Consider the following 19699-nt stretch of genomic DNA (forward strand, 5'->3'; position numbering starts at 1 on the left):
TTTGCTCCTGGTGGGCTGCCAGGTGGGTATGGGGCCTGTTTTTTCCAGAAACATTTGCACATTTGTGGCATCCTTGCAGGGTGCTGCTGTGCTTTAGGGATTTTTTTGTTGTCCCCTTCCTGAGTCATGGCATCAGGGTGCTGGGAGGCGGTCTCAGTACGTCCCCAAAGCTTCTCCATTGGCACTGCTGAAGAACAGAGCCTGCTAAGGGGACCTGGTGGCACGTCCCACTGCCAGAAGCCAAGGAGCACACATGCAACAGCCCAGCAGGCCCCTGCTCGGAGTTCTGCAACTTGGCATTTGTGCGTGCTCCTTTCATGCTCTCCCTGCTTCTGAGCTCACCCTGCCCACAAACCTTGGCTTCCTCCAGCGCGCCTGCTGCTCTGACCCATGTTTTACTTCTGAGCTCCTTTGAAGCCGTTCCTATCCAAACCCCCAGACTTGGTGACTCTACCTGGTTACTGAGCAGCCCCAGGCGAGGCAGCATGCTTCTGTCAATAGAGAGCTGAAACTCTAAACGAGTGCTTCCCTCTTCCTTTCCTACCTCTAGGGAAAACGTTGCAAGTCCCAGGTCATGCCCAAGAGCAGAGCTGGTTCCCTGCAGCTCCAGGGAAGCTCAGCTTCTCCCGGACCACCAACACTTGGGTACACAAGGTTGGGTCAGCACAAAGCTCTGGGCTGAGAAAGCAGCTAATCCCCTTGCCATGGGCAGGGCTGGGGGACCAAAGAGGCGGAGGGAGCCCTCAAGAAAGCCGCCCATACCCTGATGGAGACTCAGGGACGGGACGAGGAGGGTAGCTCAGCCACCTCCACGCCAGACGGGCAAGCAGCACGACAAAGACCCTCCCTGGGTTGGGCGACCCAAGACCTGACGGAGCAGAGCCCATCGCCTTGTTGGGCAACCGGGAGCCTGCACCTGCTCCAGTACCCCAGGGGGACGCGGCAGACCTGCGCCCACACCACAGCCCTCACCCACAGCAGGGGAGGCAGCTCATCCCTGGAAGGCGCCAAGCGCCGGCTGCGCGAGCCCGATCAGAAATTCCATCTCGAGGCTGCCCGTCGCCAAGGGCTCGGCGGCTCTCTGCGCAGTGGAAGGGGGGATTGGTGCAAACAGGCGCACGTGACAGATCCCAGTTTGAGTTCCTGCCCAAAGATGGGCAGCGGTTCACATGAGCAGGCAACGGTCCCACACCGAGCAGCCGACAAACAGAAAACAGACTCCATCTCCACAAAATGAGGCCCAGAACTTCCTGTGTGAGATTTCCATTTCCTCAGCCAAATGAAAAAGAACTGGAGTAGAGGCAATAAACTAGGAGAGCAGGACTGGACCTGACGCACGGAGCGGGGACCCATTAATGGTTAAGCCACTTTGCTGGATTACTCTTAATGCGCCTTCCCATCACCCTGGGTTCTGGCTCCTTTGGATTAACAATAAGACGTGATTTCAGGCTCTGGATCCGGAGTACCGGAGGCAGATGGAAAATCCTGCGGGAAAGCAGCTACGGAGCATGCTCAGACACTGCTTCGCATACTCCATACTTGGCCCTTTTACTTGATTTTCTGTCCAAAAATATGCAAATTGCCTAGTCCGCATTATGGACTAATGGGCTGGAATTGGCCAGTTTAGAAAATTAACCCTTTTTTGTGATGCGGGGGTAGAGGCAAGCTGTGTCTGAAGCTGAAGGGAGGCGACTTTTGGAGCTCCGGGAACAGGCAAGCGGCTCCAGGCCAGCCCAGCCTGACCAAGGTTTGCCTGTTTCAGATAAAAACAGGCAGTAAAATGCTCATGCTGCAAATGGACTTTCCTCCTTCCAGAGAAGAAGGCTCTGTCTTTGAGCCGGTTGGGCTTGAAGGAGGTGTACCCTAATAAAGCAGACACACACCCCAAGCACAAGGTAAAAATCCAGCTCACGGCTCATCTCCTAACAGCCAGAAGCAAATAGGCATATGCCAGAACCTTCAGAGCCCCCTCATCCCTTAACACCCCCAGTGTCCAAAGCTGGACACCTGTCACTGTGACACTGAAGGTGATGAGTCCCCACCAAGCGTCCCCTGCACGCAGAGTGCCACATCCAGGAACAAGTGTGAGTGAAGGGGAAAGGTGGCACGAGGAGCCCGAGTAGGGAGGAGACACTACAAGACAGAGCAGAGGATGCACGTACTGTTTGGGGAGCTCAAGAGAGGTTGGTGGAGGATTCCAGGTGTCCGGGTGGCCAAGCATCCAGTCTGACCAGACCTTCACACTGGGGAGCAGCTCCTTCAGGTCCTGGGGTAAGGCAGAGATCTTGATGTCATCCTCCTCATCCTCCTGCTCCTCCTCTTGTGGCGGAACTACAAAGACAAGAGGACCTCATTGAGCCAGGCTCATGCAGCCCCTCCATCTCAGGTAGGGACAAGGAATGCACAACACAGACCCCAACATCCCAGCTTTGGAGGTGCAAGATCAAAGGCAGAGCTCTTTTTCCTACATGGAGTGGCCTACGGAGCAAGCCAGGATGGGTCCGATCCATCTATGAGGACTGTCAGTATCACAGAGGCAGGGTCCTGAGGTCCCTGGGATTTGGGATTTCCCAATATCTGGCAGAAAGCATGCCCTGCATCCATCCATTTCTTCCAAATATTTTTAGCAGTTTATAGTGCACCTCATGCCAAGTGATGCAGAGCCTGAGATACTGGAGAAGAAACCTAGGACCCCAGCAGAGAGGAAGGGATGCACAAAAAAGCAAAGAATGAGGTCACAGCCTTCCCCCCAGTGCTGCCCCAGGAGTGGGAGCATGGAATCCTAGTGGTGAGCCCTTACCTTGCATGCATTCTCTCAGCAGATTGGTGCATCTCCTCACCAGGAGTGCAAACATGGAGAGCCCCAGGGCCGTGGCCTGTTCCTGGATGACAGAGCGGCAGTCCTCAGAGATGCACTCTATGAGAAAGAAAGAGATTTTAGTGGGGAGCAGCCAGATGATCCCTCTTTACTTCACCTACACAGCTTCCTTCTGTGCATCCCGCACAGCAGGGAATGGGTGATTCCTCACGCCTGCCTCAGGCCCACTTGCTGCACATATGGGGAGAAGCAGGTGGCTATGGGAGCAGGGTGAGGCTGCAGCCACGCTGTCCTCATCACACCCAAAAATACCCCTCGTGCTGAGCCAGTGCTCGGGGCTCTCAGCACAGAAGCTGCTGCTTGGAGCTGATGCCTTCCCCTGAAGGAGAAGGGCATGTTTAAGTGCTAAAAGGGTAATTAGCTGCATGTTTGATCTCTGTCCCTGCTGGAATTTTAACCTCAGCAGCTGAGGAGGGGGCTCCTCCCATTTAGTTCAGCCGTCACACAACAGCTTGTCAAGAGAGCTTAATTGAAGCTGTTACTCAAGTAGATGCCACACGACCACAGCTCTTCCAAACAGAGCCGGCTCCGAGCGACAGCAAATCCCCTCGGCACATCTACACCCAGCCAAAAACCACTTCTGAGGCTGCAGCGAGCAGCGGGACGCTGGCTGCAGGGAGCTGCCTGGAGCCGGGCGTGGGTTGCATTTAGCACAGCCTGCGGCACCGTGGGCATGGCACCACGGGCATGGCAGGCTGCCCACGCTGGGGCAAAAGAAGATGCTGAGCCTCACAGGCAGCCCCTGGCCCCAAATCCCCTCTGCCCCTGTTCCCCTCCAGAGGCCTCTGGTAGCCCAACGAGGGTGCTTTGCTCCTCGTGCCGGTGCCGCCGAGCGATGGTAGGAAGCGCCTGCCTGCAGGGTTGTCAGCTTTGGGAGGAAACATAAAACTAAAGATGTGACCACTCCGGGACAGTAAATCTCTTTCATGAAGCCTTTCCCACAATTAAGAGTGTTAGTCCCAGCGCTCTGGCCACAGTCCAGTTCAAGAAATTACAGTCGTCTTCACCACGCTCCCTCCTCCCGTCACTCTGGTTCAGTGCTGGACTCCTCGCTTCCCATCCTACACAGGCACAGACTGAGGCCACCCCACTGCCACCTGAGCACTGCTGTGTCCCCAGGGCACAGTATGCTGAGTGGTAGCACCCCAGGACTGTGCAGGCACCCCAAACTGCTTTCCCCTATGGTTCCAGCTCATCCCATTATCAAATAAAACAAAACCCCGCAGCCCATACTCAGGTGACCCGTGCCAAACTGCCTTCAGGTGCTGCTGCTGACACCTAATCAGCTGCAGGTGTCACCCCGCATCCTCCCCTGAAGCCCCAAATGAGGCTGCTGGCCTCACCACTGCACTGTGGGCACCAGCAGCCCTCAGACCCCATTTTCCACTTGGCTCTGACTTGAACCATTGGATCTGCAGTTTCCATACCTCTCTCAGCCCAAATTCTTCTGGAATATTTTAGCTAAAACTGCTGGGCTACTTGTGAGAATGAGGCTAGGAAATAAGACAGTGGCTTACCCTTTTTAGAAAAAAAAAAAACAAACCTTACAACCTTTTCCTAGAGCTAATCTAGCAACTGCAAATCCTGGAAAGGGGATCTGAGGTTTAGCTGCAGAATAACCTTTTTAGCAGAGAGTTTTCCTGACCTACTAGAAATCTGTCCATGCGTGGCCAAGCTATAAACATCTCAAATACAGCAGTTTTTCCATATTCAATAGGAATTCATTTCAGCAGCTAAAACCTTCTAAGATTTCAGCTCCCTGAGCATGCTCCATCTTCCACCCTGACACCTAGCCTGCGTTACGCTCAGCAGACCAAACTGTTTGGATCCAATGCATGGGGACCTCCGAAGCCATGTCCTTGTCCTGCCCCCCGCTGCTGGTTGTGAGGGCGGACCCTGCTGAGAGCCCAAGAGCACAGCGAGGGAGATGGAATGGGAAAAAATAGGAGCTGATGAGCATCAGATTGCAAACACGGAGGCTGCAACCAGGAACCACAGCCGGGCTGGTGGTTCTGAAGATCACAAAAGCACTGAGCTGCAGAGCTGCAGAAAAGCCCTCCTGTTTTCCTCCACGTGTAGGCCTTTCTCCAGCACGACGAGCAGGGGCAGTTTCCTTTGCAGCTCCATCTGCAAGCACCTACCTGGCTCCCGGATGCAACCCGTGCCTGAGCTGCCAGCTTTGTTCTGACTCAGGATCCGACTCAGGCTTTCTGCAGTCATAAATCTACCTGCTCTGCAGGGGAAGGGTGCGGGGAGAGCAAGGAGAGAGATGGAGAGCGCGGGGACTTTTATAAAGGGGAGAAATTTGTGTTTCTCTGAGAACATTATATTCATGGAAAACATAAACCAACTGTCGTCAAAGTCGTCTGAGCTCAGGAAATGGAGCGGCCGGGAGAAGGCTGCCATGTGGCCGGATGTTATGTATTTCTAATTAGTGCTATACATCTTTCAGCAGCGAGTGTCCTTTTGCTGGGAAACACAACGCGCTGCCCTTGTTATTGTAACTGTCAGAGAGTGCTTAAACAGATAATCTCCAGGAAAAGTGATAAACACATCCCCTCTCCCACTAGGGTGTGCAAAACAGCAATGCCAAAGCTCTATTAGGGCAACACGACCAGGCACAGGAAATGGGAATGGGAAAAGAGCGGCGGTGCAGGGGATGGCCGTGGCTGGGGAAGGGGAGCTGCTGGAGGAAGCTGCTCACAGCCGCTCCAGTGCCATGTGCAGGAGGAAATCCTGCAAGAGCCACGTGGCCTCAGCTGCTGGAAGCGAGGGGCAAGGCGCTGCGGCAGCTCCCAGGCAGCACATGGTGTGTTTGTGCTCCTGCCTCCATCCCAGCTAGCACACAGCATGAGGAGTGGTGAATCCTGCGTGGCTAAAACACAAGCTGCCACCAGGCGTTAGCAGAGGCTCAAAGGAGAGCAGGTCGCTTTGATTCAGGGAACTGAACTGCTCCAGCAAAGGGTCAGAAGGGCTCTGCAAGATGCTTTCCATGTTGGCCTCCCCATCCTTATTACCATCCTTATTACCCTGAGCTTTGATCTGAGCTGGGAGGCCTGGAGTGGTGCTGGCACAGGGATGGGCTTTGCTCCGTGGGAGCAATAGCTGAACCCACCTTCCACGGTGATGCTCTAAAGGACCGTAAGCAAAGGCAATTGAGCATACAGCTCTCCAGGCACAGCCCTGAGGACGATACAGGCTGTGGATGAGCCCTGCCTAAGGCTCGCTGGTGGATGTGTCAGCAGCTCAGCACAGACAGCTGACTCACCAGCCAGCTGCTGCCCTGCGGGGAAGGAGAGAGCCTGGTGACCACCATGCTGACACCACCTGAAGGCGATCTGGTTGCTCTCTTATCACTCGGCCCCACGAGTGTGAGTGCTTTCCCCGTGAGTCACACTCTGCCAGACACACTGCTGGCAGCCCACCGGGATGGGGCCGGCTGCAGGAAGTGGGCAAGGACAGCAGCACTGCCGGGAATGGGACACAACCCAGCAGAGCAGGGATGCTCAGGGATGCGGGGCATTTCCCTGCCACCCCCTCGAAGAGGAGCAGTGAGTCACGGGCACTCCCAGATCTGGCTGGGAACAGCGAGTCACACACGCACTCATCTGCCCTCAAAGCAGCCTGGGAACCCACTCACACACCCATGGCTGATGCCCTGCAAAGAGCACCGGGCAGCTTTCCTGGAAGGATGCTCCCCGACCCCACATTTATAGGCAGCAGTGAGGACAGGCAGCAGTGAGGACACGCAGCCCCACAGCCAAGCAGACACCACCGCCTGCATGCAGAGGGCTGAAGCCCTCCCAGAGTCACTTCACATCATCCCATCTCCCTGCAGCAAGCAGTCCTACAGAGAGGCAGAAAGCCCCACAAGGGTCTCAGCCACAGGACCCAGACCCACTGCATGCACTCCCAGAGCTGCCCAGGAGCACACAGCTCCTTCTGCTCTGCACTGAAACCCCATCTTGTCCGAGGGAGGGAGGTGAGGAATGCTGGGGGCCTGGGGAGGATGGAGCAGCTCTCCCTGTGGAAGCCATTAGATATTCAACACTTCATTTGTTTCCAGCCATTCTGGACTGCAGCGCTGGGCTCGAGGACGGGAGGCTCTTCTCTGACGTAACCAGGAAGCAGCTGCAAAATTAAGGAATCCCTCATGACATCATAAAAAGGGTCGATGGTTTACAGGGGAAGGTATAAAAATTAATGACATATTCCCACCCCAAGCAACAAGCCTGCCCGAGAGCCACAGAGGAAGCCACGCTCTCCCAGCACCCTGGGGCTGCTGCTTGCTGCCAGCCCACTCCAATATAGGGATGGCTGATGAATGCACTGAGTGTGCCCCCCAAACCTCCCCAATTCTGCAGCCCTACAAACTGACCTGTCCTGCAAGTGGAGTCCAGGGAGCAGCACATTGTTCCACAGCTGCACGATTCAGGCTAGGGCACAAAGAATGACACTAGCCTCGGGGACAAGCTCAAAGCCATTTCCACTTGAAAAGGGAAAAGGATAGTGGTTTAAAATTAACTGCGGCCTTTTCCAGGAAATATCAGTGGAAAGAAGCAGCCATTTTTAGAAATGTTATTCTCAGAAATTTCCTGAAAAGACCCATCAGTCAAAACACAGATTGAAGCCATTTCCACTTGCACTGAGCAGCACTTCAGAGCTCAATGTGCTTGGGGTGCTGACCCGGGCGGCGGGGCCAGGACCTTGGGTTGCACCCTGCAGCCCGGTGAGGCTGCAGAGTCACTTCTGGATATGCACCATCCTGTGCAGGGTCAGAAACAGCCCAAATGTGCACGGCTCCTGAACAGCTCCTAAAAAGTGTGTTAATCCAGGTTGGCACGGCAATACAGCTCCAAACCAGCCCGGCACCAGCCGCCTATCTTACTGCAGGATGCCTGAGCACAATGGGGCCGAAGTGGTTTGAAGGGCAAAAGGGTGCAAGACACGAGCAGGGCTGTGCACAGAGTACATCTGAACGAATCGATGCACACTGTGAGGGTACACCAAAAGGAGAACAAACATGGACACCAGAAGCATAAAAAGGAACGAGGCACAGTGCAGTGAGGCAGGATACAGACACATGCAACAGGACGATGCAGCCTGATAGACAAAACCCCTTAGTCTGCACAATCTTTCATCCTTCCTGACCAAACACAGATAGAGCCACAGCCTCACCCACACGGGCAGCAAGGGCAGCATGCATCCCTGTGTCCTCGTGCTCAGAGATCAGGCAGCACCACAAAGCGCTGCACGCATCCCAGCCCGGCTGTCACTGTGTCAGATGTTATTTACAGTGGGAGGAGGTGTGAACAGGGCTTCCCAAGAGGTTTACTCCAGCCTGGAGTGAAGTTGTAGCAGGACAATCGCTGAGCTGGGGCAGGCAGCCTGCAACGTGCCTCTGCTGGTGTGAGCGTTCTGTGCCTGGAGGGAAAGTTAATGAGAGAAAGAGCCTGCAGACAGGAGCGCTTGGAGAGAGCCGCCTTTGATGGGGCAGGAACAGCAAAGTGAGGAGCTTCCGTTTCAACACATTCACTCATTTGCTGCTGCTCTTCTTTTTACAGCTTCCTGAGGGACCCAAGCTCTGCTGGGTCAGTTTGCAAAGCAAAACCACAATGCAAAGCCAAGTCTGCGGCCCCTGCTTTCCTCTACCAGGCAGCAAAGCCCAGACTCCTCATCCCCAGACCCAAAATGCCTCCTCGCCCCCTGCAGCAGCCCCTCCGGGTGCTGACAGTCCCGTGCTGTACCCTCCCAGCACTCAGACACTCCTGTGAGAAGGGCACAGCCCAGACACAGTGCCTACACTGAGGCTTACCTAACACTTTCCATTATAAGCCCCTGTTTTTAGTTCCTAACAACTTTGCCAAACTTTAACCATTTAGGCTGCGATCCCTCATGCCAAAAGCTTTCTTCGAGCTAAATTTATTGGGAAAATTTCATCGAAAAAACTTCAGCCATTTGCCAGAATGAGGTTAGGGAAAATATATTGTTCTTCTCAAGTTCAAAATTCTTCGACCATTGCAGTGAAATCCCCAGCACCTTCGCGCTTTGGAGCAGGACCCAACAGCTTGGCAGGGGCTGGCTGAGGGGTCTGGGAGTGCTTCTGCCACCCCAACCCACCCTGCAGAAAATAAATGTCCAGCGGACACAGCGTTGAGCATTCAGATGTCAGCAATACCAGATTTAGAGCAGACTTTGCAAGTTCAAGCCAGGCTCATCACACTTGGACACTACAAGGTTGCCCTACTGGCATATCACTTTATCCGCCCTCACGCTGGCTTTTCCAGTTGACACAGAAATGAATGGTTGCCAGAAACCCTCCTGAAGAACCCTTCTCAGGTGCTGAAACATGAACACAGTAAGGCTGAGGACTGCAGAAAAGCTCTGTGTTTGGGGGATGGAGATGGCTCAGCGCTTTACAGGAGAACTCAATTCTGTCTCTGCCTTGGTCACGCACTCCCAAGCGGACCCAGAAGTCACTTGGCCCACACTCACGTCACACCACATCGGTATTTGCACATCCCTAACAGCTCAGAAGTGACACAGAGGGGATCAGATTTGCAGACGTTGGGCAACTGCAGCTACAACCACGGCTAATGAGAGCCCTGCACTGAAGGTGAATAAAACCAGTGGAAGACAACGCATTCAGGACACCTCCATCTCCTGTATTTCAAGGTGAGCACTCTAAATCTAGAAAACTCATTATCTGTTACTGATATATATATCTCTACATTAGAGACACCATGCAGAAGGCATGAACCAAGACAGAAGTTTTTGCCATCCAGTTGTTCGGACCTGAGGATGGTGATAACAACCAACGAGTTCTCTGCAGAAATCCCATGGGAAGGGAAAGGAGTTTTACACAAGTGATGGCACAACTGCAAAACGGAGCCCAGGGTCTTCTGGCCACGTCATCATCTGCTCTGCCAGAGAGCCCCTGTCTGCATCACAGCACACCTCTGGCGAGTGAGGAGCTGCAGAACACTCTGAGGTTTGCAACGGTACGCACACGGCCAGCTTCACCCATCCAAGCACCGGTGGTGAATGGGGGCTGTGTGCTCCTCCTGTGGAAATTTGGAACAAACTCTGCTCCGAGCAGTGCCACGCATAGGAAGGTTCTCAGGTGTCGGGTGAGCAATTCCCCGCTGGCAAGGCTGAAACCGCAGGCACAAACCCACAGCACACAGGGAACCGATTCCAGGAAGTCTAACATCCGAGCCCCGATATTAGAAAATATGATCTCAGTGCTCCAACAGCTCACACGGAGCCGGACCTCGGGTCCCAAACGCCACAGCCCCCCAAACACCTGGATTAACCACCACCATTAACCTCCTCACCACCAGCAAGCACGAGGCAGGCACTGCCTCCGGGCCAAAATCCTCTTTCCTCCTGCGATCTGAGCCAGGGTTGGCACGACTCATGGATGCCGTGGTTACACCACTCCCATGTGCAGGGAGAAGAGCCCCGACCCGCCGTGCTCAGCTCACAGCAGCATCCCAGCTCCAGCACTGCGACGTTCCCTGCACAGATTCAAAAACCTGCTGCAGTTCCAAAGCGGGCTTTGGTTTCACTGTGACCAGCAGCTCAGAGACTCACAGTTACTATACAGTCGAATAAAATATTTTTTCATAAATTTAACGCCAGCATGTCTGTGTTTGGAAACTTTGAAAATCCATGTTGTATGGTTTACTGCACTGGAAAAGGTGCCAACAGAGTTTCAAAGGAAGGGAAGTGTATAACTGTTTCCTTTCAAATGCATTTTCCAATGGGATCCATTGAGGGAAAAGGCTGGAACTAACTAAAACATTATTAAAAACTGTTATGAAAAGAGACAGAGAGATGGAAAAAGATAGACAAAAAGTCCAATACACAGCCGAGAGGGAGGGAAGGAGACAGGCAGCAAGAAAGGGGATACGGGCAGCAAGACACTTTGGGTGGGGAAAAAGGGGCGAGACGGGGAGTTTTATCTGGCAGCCCCGCTCGTGGTTTCATACTGTTGCAGATCGATTGATCGGGATTTCAAGTGCTGCTGGCCCGGTGGCACGAGGAGAACCACAGAGCTGGCTGCGAGCGCGGCGCCTGCGAACTGCTGACCTTCAGTTTTCAAACCAAAAATATTCTTTGGGAAACGGTTCCACCGGGTTCCAGCCCAGGCTGCCAAGCGCAAACAAGCACTACTAACCTGAAGCAACACCCAGGACTAGTAACCTGAAGCAGCTCCCGGGTGTGATTCACAGCGTTAACCCGGCGTGACAGCCGGGCGTGCAGGCTCAGCCACATGCACTGAGTGGAGAAAGCACTGATTGCTCACATTGCTGCTGCAGTGGACACACGGGTGCTCCTCTGCTGGCTGCGTTCTGACTGCTCTCGCAAAGCCTGCAAACAGCGAGATGCTCGACTCCTGCTTCTGCTGCCCTGCGAGTGAAGGGGCTGGAAAAGCTCGTTTTGTAGCGTTACCTCCGTGCCCCCTGACTTTGGGAAGGGTCCAGGGCCCCGCTGCTCTGCTGGGCTTCAAAGAGCCAGGCCGGGGTGGGCAGCGCCTGCCGAGCCGCGGGGCTGCGGTTCTTCGGGGTGTAGCAACCGTGGGCTGTAGCACACATGTCGAGGGATGAGGGGAAAAAAATAAACAGACAGACAAAAGAATGAGGATGCTCTGCCAATTCCAATTGTGCAGCTTTTATTTTAAATACTTATCAAGCTGAGAAAGAGCAGAGTTCTTGGAAAATAAGGTTTCCTTTCTTCCAATGCCAGTGTCAAACACCCTCCAGGACGGGTACAGCACAGGCGCAGCCGCCATCCCATCCCACCCGGTCTGGCAGGGATCAGGGCTAACAGCCCTGCCGCTTCTGGTAAAGAGATTGCTCCTATTTTTTTATTAATCTCCAATCTGGCTGGGTTCAAATTATGGCCAATTACCCACCAACACTTCTCGCTAATAAAATAAAATTTTACGGGCCCTAATTACTGCTTTCGCTGAACTGCTCGACAGGAAGCGGCGCGCTGCGGGGCGGCGAGGGAACGCTCAGCCCCGTGTGCCAGCAGATGGCACGAGAGGTTCCCAGTGCCAGGTGTCCCCAGGCTCACTGACGCGTATCCCCAAAGCAGGATGCCTGCTGCCTGCAGTGCCAAGCCAGCCCTAAGGCCACCACTATCAGAGCAGTGAATACATTCCACTATAGAAATCTGAAAGCCCCGTGTGGTTGCTTGCCCTCGCAGCAGGCTCCTCCAGCCCACGGGACAGAAGGAAGGCAGCCCCCCGAGCCCCGCTCCCACCTCATCTCTCTGCTACCCATACAGTTAATTGACATGTGCAGAAATGTAAAAATTCCTGCAAACAACGCAAAACATCCCAGCTCCCAGCCCTCCCATCCTGGTGCTCCAGCACCAACAGGAGCCCCACAGGTGCCCGCAGCCCTCGCACATCGCGCTGGACCATCTGACGGAGAGTCTCAAAGCAGCGCTGCCACGCAGGTATCCCGGCTCAGCTGGGGGAACGCGGCTCTGCCGCGGTGATTAATTTCTCTTTCTTAAGCAGGATTACTTTAATTTTCAAGGCCTAATGGAGTCCAGCTGCGACAGGGAGGGAACGCTGCAGCGGTACAAAGACGGACCCTTCCACGCTGGTGCAAACTCAACGTGCACACACACACAAAGACCTATAAAAAGGATGCACTGCGGCGGGATATTTTTAGTCTTGACAATACGGCACTAAAAATACGACTTTGCTAATACATCACTACAGAAATATTCCCAGTGTCCATTCAGGAACGGTTTAAAACATTTATTTTTGTTTCCTTTCGCGATGGTCAGAGAGGAGGGAGAAAATAGAAACTCATTGATAAGAGGAAACGAGAGAGACATGAAAAATTGAAAACTACCTAAAAGCTCATGGAGAGGTTTATTTTATTAGTTCTTAATAAATATCTTGCAGATTTCCTCAGGAAATACACCAGATCACATGTAAAATAGTTTGGTACTGATGTCAACTGTGTCAGCATATGAAATCTATTAGGGTGAAGCCACAGCAGGGTGATCAGCGTGCTGAAAAACTGCACGGCACCGAGGCGGGGGGGCGGGGGGAATCTCACGGCCCTTCCAAATTCTTCGAGAGGTAAAAAAGTCAGCCAAGACGCAGAGAGAGAGAGAGAGAGCGAGCAAAAAGAAAGAGAAAAAAAAAAAAAAAAAAGAAAGAAAAAAAGATCCCACATCCTGCTTCGCTCTGCCAGCAATGTGAAGTGCCCAGAGATTAATTCTATGTCTGGCCTGGAAATGTGACTTTAAAGCATGGAGGGAGGAGGAGGAGGAGGAGAGAAGGCCAAGCAACGGGGCCTGGCACCGTGCCACCGACCCCCCTCCCCAACGCCGCGTTTCAACGTAGACAGCAGCAAACCCCAGCAGACGGCAGCTCCAAGCGCTGCCAGGGCCTCGCACCAGCTGCAGCGCGTCTCAGCCCCGCGCAGATGGGCCTGAGAGCATCACTTCCTCCTCTTCTGCCTGCCTGCCTGCCTGCTGGCCTCGCGAGGCACAGCACATGTGGCCGAGCCGCTCCCCAAGGCGGGCTGGGGGCCCCGCTGGCTGTACTGTGCAGGGCCGGGTCAGAGCTTGGCTCCCCGGGCTCTGTGAGGATGGGTTTGTGCTGTTCCCAAAGTGAGCTTGGCAGCTGGAGCCTCTCCTCTCTGGGATGCTATCTGGAGAGCAGGCGATGCTTGCGCAAGCTGCCCTTCTCTGAGCATCGGGAGCTCAGGGGTTGGAGATGCGGAAGGGAATGGGAGAAGGGAGCCCGCGGGCAGGGCTGCCCCTGTGGGTACCTGGTATGGAAGGGGATAATGGGGTTGTCTATGGGGTACGCGGGCTGGCTTGTGACTGCTGCCCACGTGGGATGCAACGACGCATGTCAAATCTGTTCCATCCGTGGGATGGTCACTGTGCCCTCTGCATGCTGCCCCATGGTCACGCTAAGCACAGCCACTGCAAGGCACGGCAACCAGCGCCTTCAGCTCACTGGAATGCAAACCTTCCACGCTGGGGTTCAATGGCCCTACTGTGTCCTGGCTGCAATACCAGGCACTTCCATAGAGAGGTGAGTCAAATGGAACCAGTTCTCGTTTTTCCAATGCAAAGCCCGTTGGATAACACGGGCAGAGCCTAATGTGCGGGTCCACACAGCCAAGGGCACACACGAACCATGGAAAATCAAAGGTCTCCATAGATAAACCTGCATGGGGGACACCTCCTATCCTCAGACACTCATATAAGTAGAAACACATCCCCACTCATGCTGCTGTTATGGATTGAGCACTGGGAAAAAACGAGTTCCCCCCACGCCCCCGAGGGCCGCTCACTCCCTGCAGAAGCTTGCCCAGTGCTGGACACTTGCATTGTGCCATGAGCAGGGGGAAGCAGGGCCAGGGCTGGCCCTGCAGGAGGGGAGCTCGCAGTGGGCAGCCCTGGGGCAGGAGCTGAAGCTCAGTGAGTTGGCACAATGCAGCTGGGCCCACACGGGGAGCGGGCACGGGGCGGGCAGCCCGCCTTGCTGCACCTGGCACGCTTTAAAACAACCCCGCAAGCTCAATCAAGAGTTTTACAACTTCACAAAGCACCATAATTAGCCTAATTATACAATGTTCTCTCGGAGAATTAAATAGAAAGACAGTAATTGACTCGGCGTTGCTTAGAAGCGCGAGGAAATCAAAGGCGCAACTCACATTAAAGAGTCAGAAACATCTCTTTAAAAGTGAGAGGATTTCCTGTCACGGCACAAACATCTGAAGCCTCACCCAACCGCTGCACCTGGCAAGACCCCGCTCCCCAGCACCCCTCTGTGCCGAAGCACGGCCGCAGCGGGCACCTCCTTCCTCACCACGCAGCAGGAGCACCGGGGACACCACGTGCCAACGCTCTGCTTCCTGCCCTCCCTTTGCACACAGCAGAGCTGCTCCGTCGCAGTGAGCGGCAGCACATGTGTTCCAGCCCATGGCCTGGTGGCACAGCCACGTGCACGCAGCTCGGCGCGTCCCCGGCCCTGCTCCGACTTGCTGCTCGGGCGGCAGAAGCTTGGCTGCAAAGCGGACTCGAGCTTGGGGATTACAAATCGTTTCCCTCTAGTTGCTACCCTGAAATGAGATCTCGGTATCGTTTGGTGGAACGGCTTCAAGGGCAGCAGTAAGGATGTGCTCATGTGACAGGCAGAGCGGGCAGGAGCCCCGCTGAGCTCATCCAGCACTGCTCAACAGGGACTTTTGCTGCACTCAGGCTGGAGAGTTTGACACACACACACATACACACATACACACACACACACACAGCAGTGAGTGCTCTGTTTCACTGGAAACCTTCCCCTTCCCTGCCACAAAGCCCCGCTCCATCTCCTGCCACCGAAGCTGACAGCTACATTTCAGAAACCTGAACTGCAAGTGGAAATTCCCTGCAGCGCGGTGCTTATTGCATCTCCTGCTGGCACTTGGGGCAAGGGGAAAAAAAGTCACATGGCTTTCTGGACACACATCTCGCTGAGGAGTCTTGCATCAGAGGGCAGAAGCCAGCAGCCAGGAAAATAACTCCAATTACGGTAAATAAATCCCCAAATATGTGACAATCTGCCTTTTAAACAGGAAACAGAGGGGAATAAGCAAAGGAAGACTTTGGTCTAAACATTGCTGCCACCAGCCTCCAGAGCCCAGGAGCGAGGCTCTGAGACACGTCTGGGCCAAATGCATGCTACCTGAACTTTGCTGATGCAAAGTCTCAACTCCGAGACAGCTTCCTTCCCCCAAAGGAAAGGCGCCTGCGGTTCCCGTGCCAGCCTCTCCAGGCACTCAGAGAAGCCCAGGAGGGCCAGCTGCCACCTCCGGACATGTGCGTAGTCCCCACGGTGCTGTGTGAGCACAGGAAGCAGCAGGCTGACACGAGCAGTGTGGGTGTCACGCACGCCTGTGTCACGTCAACCTCGTCCTGCAAACCTGGACGTGGCCACCAGCAGCTTCGGAGAGCCTCCACACGAGCACCGCAATGCACAGGAAGATGGATCCTCTCCTGCTTCAAACTCAAACCTGAAGCAAAGAAGAGCAGCAACGTGAAAGGAGGAGAAGGATGAATTTAAGGATTGCTTCCTTCCACTGAAGGCCTTGGGAAGCATTGCGGCCTGCCAACACCTCGCTAACGCTGCAGCTCTGCAGCGATGGCACGCTGTCACTGCCAGCTGCACGCTGGTGACCTCAGTGCAGACACTTCAGTGCACACTCGCTGTGTGACAAGCCAAGCCCCACCGCCGCTCAGCTCCATCCTCCCTGCAGCGGGGGTTTGCATTACAAATACGAGGCCCCAGGGGGAAGCGGAGGGACCTCAAGCTCCAGGGCCACTGCTGCCAATGGGATAATAGCTCATATAAGCCCTAGGAAAGCCTTCACCTCCCGTTTGCCATGCCCTAAGCTGGCACAGATGGCAGAGCTGCCCAGACAATGGGGAAACACATATTTAACCATGCAAGTAAGCAAATGATGAGAAAATGACTCTGCTCTGCTCCCCAGACAGGGGAAGATCAAGTTGCTGCTTCTGCTATCTACAGCCTGAGGTTTATTAAGCTTTGCTTTGTGCCTAATTTTAAAACTCCACCAAACCGAAGCAGCCATCCACAGCACTGCTTTATTTTTAACCTCACTCTGGACTCCCTTGCAATCAGAACTCAGTCCGCTCCAACATGCGAGATGTGGTCAGAATCTCACAAGAAGCCATTGAGACGTGAGTGCAGCAGCACAGTGCTACACGCTCCCTCCAAGACTTTTTCTGATGCTGCGCTCCGCTCTGAGAAAAGCTGGGGTCCAACCATCGGAAACCAAACCAGCACTGTGGAGATGGTCAGAGACAGAGCCCAGTTCTGCCACCACCACCATCCGCAGTGTCTCCGGGGATATTTTAAGGGTTCATGCTTTAGCTTATGAGGCTGAGCAGCTGCGGTCAGCAAAGCGAAACGCGCTGCAGGCAGAGCAGGGCTGTGCGGTGGCAGGACGGCAGCAGAGCAGCTGCTCACAGCAAACATGGTCTGAATCCTGGGGGTCCAGTGCCTCTCTGCAGCCAGGCTGGGGCTGAGCATCCACAGCAGGAGGAGGGAGGACAGTCCTACGCCTGTAAGGAGCTGCAGGAGCTGATCTCCACCAACGTGCGGATCCCACCTACCAGGGAGATTTGGGCAAGAAGCTGGTGTAGGTCTTTAAGCATCAAGCAGGACCGTACAACATTTGAAAACCTTTGCAAGAGCTATAATTAGTGAGCACTCAGACACACAAGAACAGTTCTGCACAAACCTGAGCGTTTCTGCAGCAATGGGCTGTGCAGCACTGACCGATCTCACGCAGCGTGGCAGTGCACAGGGACACACGCTGCTCTGACCTTGCAGCAGGGAGCAGGTTGTGAATCCTCCTGCCTTGCTTCACCAGCATTCAACTTATTTTCTAGCACCAAAAGCCAGACCTCGCTCTGCTCCCAGAGGGCAGCCTGACCCCAGCTGCTTTCACAGATGCTCCCTGCGACCTGCTGTCCAAGCGACAGGTTTCCCTCCCCACTCACCAGCACGGCCACCCTGCTCTGCCCAAAGCCCCCTCTGGCAGCAGTGCTCAGCCACAGCCTCTCTTCATGCCTCTGCTCCTTCAGCCCCAGGGGATGCGACTTCCCCCCCCAACGGCATGTGCTGAGGATGCACATATGGCAGCCCCCCCTCCTTCCACCTAAGCCCGACCTCCTAACAAACTGCACACAGCACAATGCGACAGGCCTGGGAGTGCCAGAAGGCATCCAGGTGCTGCAGCCTGATGCTTCACACCCACAGCCAGGCAAATTTGCTGGGATTTCCGGGAAGTGTCTCTAGGGTGCCCCGTGCTGCACCCCCACTTTGGTGTGCGCTTGTTTGGAATGCGGGCCTGTTGGGGGGAGAGGGGAAGTTATTCTGGTGGTGGCCTATGAATAACATCCAGTGATTTATAGGAAGTATAATCCAATAATACAGTAAAATAAAACAGTGTGTCTGAGATGGGTTTGATTCCAGGAATTATAAAACAAATTATTAAAGAGAGAGAGAAAGAAAAAAGCCTCAGAGAGGCCAGATCGGAGTAAATTGGGCACAGATGGGCTGGGAGGGGGTTTCTCTCTCTCCCCTCACCGAGATGCCCCTGCCGCAAGCACGGCTTCAATTAGTCTTTGCAGAAACCAGAGTTTTATTTCCCCAAATTACAGAATTAAAAAAAAATTAAAATGCTTGGAGTGTTTGTGGTTGGGATAAAGGGATCCGAACTTCTCTGTTAGCTGATGGTGCAGATGGCTACCAAACTGTTAAAAGGGCCACCCCGTGAAGGGGCTGGAGCCCAGGAGAGCCCAAACCCCTGGTAACAACCAACGCCCTGCGATGCATTGGTGGCAGTGTGGGGCTGCTCCAGCAATGGCACATCCCAGCCACACAGAGCACCATCTCTCTGCTTCCATCCCACGGGTGGGCTCTCCTTGCTCCACAGGCTACCAGCACCTTTGTCCCACCTTTGCCCTGGCATAAGGCAGCCGGGAGGTCAGGGGACCAGCCAGCTGCACGTCCCCATCACCAACAGGGAGGTTGGGCTCCCAGGGAGCAGTGTGCTGTCTGGTGCTGAATAGCAGGGGAATGCTTCATGTGGGAATTCTTTGGCTTCCTCTGGCAGAGAAAACAACAGCCCCAATCCATTTCCTGGGGTCTTCCCAGCGTCGCAAGGGCAGCTGCAACCGGCTCCTGCTCCGGCAGGATGAGCACAGCCCTGCTGCCAGCACCAGCCATAGGGCTGTACTCAGCTCTACCCCCCAAAAATGGTCAGATGGGCACAGGGCCATCTTTGCAAAGACAGATTTCAGAAAGCAGCAGTTGCAGGAGGAGACATTATTGCAAACACTGCAATGCAGGGGCAAAGGAAAATGAGTGAAAAGCAAAGAGCAGCAGATAGAAACCACTCTGCACGAGCCACCAGCCTGCCATGCCGTTGAAGGACTTGGGACAAAATGAGCACAACCTGCAGTGAAACTGGGGGAAGAGAGAGTAAGGAAATGGCAGGGTGGGTGTCTGGCATCAGTCAGAGGAAGAAAGAGAAGTATTTACTGAAGTGAGTTTGATTAGTAATACTTCTGTATTTTTTCAATACCCAAGTCAGAGATTAGACATTTCTGTTAATTGGCAATGAATTAAAGTATGCAAAATTCTCCACGTCAAAACCACCCCACAAGTGCTAGTAGAACCCCCCAGTCCCAGCACCAGGGACTCATTAGACAACACAGAGGGGGCAAGCAAGTAAGCCCTCAAGTTTCTCAGGAGCAGCTGCGGCCCAACAGAAAGGAAAAACATGGGAGGGGAGGGAAGGAGCACCTGCCTCAAGAGGTATCTGCCCCTGGACAGCGAGGAGAGGAGGCTCTCAGACAGACCTCCCAAACTCACACATCTCCTGCTGCCGACAGCTCGCAGCGACCGTCAGGCAGAGCCGTGCCATGGGAAGGACACAGCAGCTCCGATCCCGGATTTGCAGGAGGACTGCAGTAGGAGGGGATCTCTAGAGGTCACTCGGTCCAACTGCAGGGTTAGGTGCAGCCCCACGGAGCTCACCCAGCCAAGCCCTGCCTCCAGCAAGCGCTGCTCCCGGCAGGGCTTCCTGGCAGTCGGGATGCACGCAAGGCAGAACTGCTCCCTGCATCCCCTCTGCACCCAACTGCTGCCCATGCAGCTGCAGCCCGGCGAGGTGACTCATGTGCTGGGAAATGGAAACCCGCACCTTCCCAACAGCCCTCTGCCACATGCTCCAGTCTGCCCTCTGCCCACAG

The 19699-nt window shown here is 54.4% G+C and overlaps 1 protein-coding gene across 3 annotated transcripts in view; it reads right to left on the reverse strand.

Moving 5' to 3' along the window:
- SMG6 (SMG6 nonsense mediated mRNA decay factor) overlaps nt 1-19699 on the reverse strand; it is a 90720-nt gene that overhangs the window by 42682 nt on the left and 28339 nt on the right. For 2 of the 3 annotated variants that reach the window (XM_085240509.1, XM_085240508.1), the window contains exons 11-12: nt 2801-2917; nt 2163-2331 (exon numbers count right to left, since the gene is read on the reverse strand). In XM_085240509.1, coding sequence (XP_085096635.1) covers nt 2163-2331; nt 2801-2917 — 286 coding nt within the window. Of the gene's footprint in view, nt 1-2162; nt 2332-2800; nt 2918-4672; nt 4778-19699 lie in introns of all 3 variants that reach the window. The other variant, XM_085240510.1, reaches the window with a different exon arrangement.

The sequence above is a fragment of the Meleagris gallopavo genome, chromosome 21 (genome assembly GCF_905368555.1).
Source record: "Meleagris gallopavo chromosome 21, MGAL_WU_HG_1.1, whole genome shotgun sequence".
Lineage (NCBI taxonomy): Eukaryota > Metazoa > Chordata > Aves > Galliformes > Phasianidae > Meleagris > Meleagris gallopavo.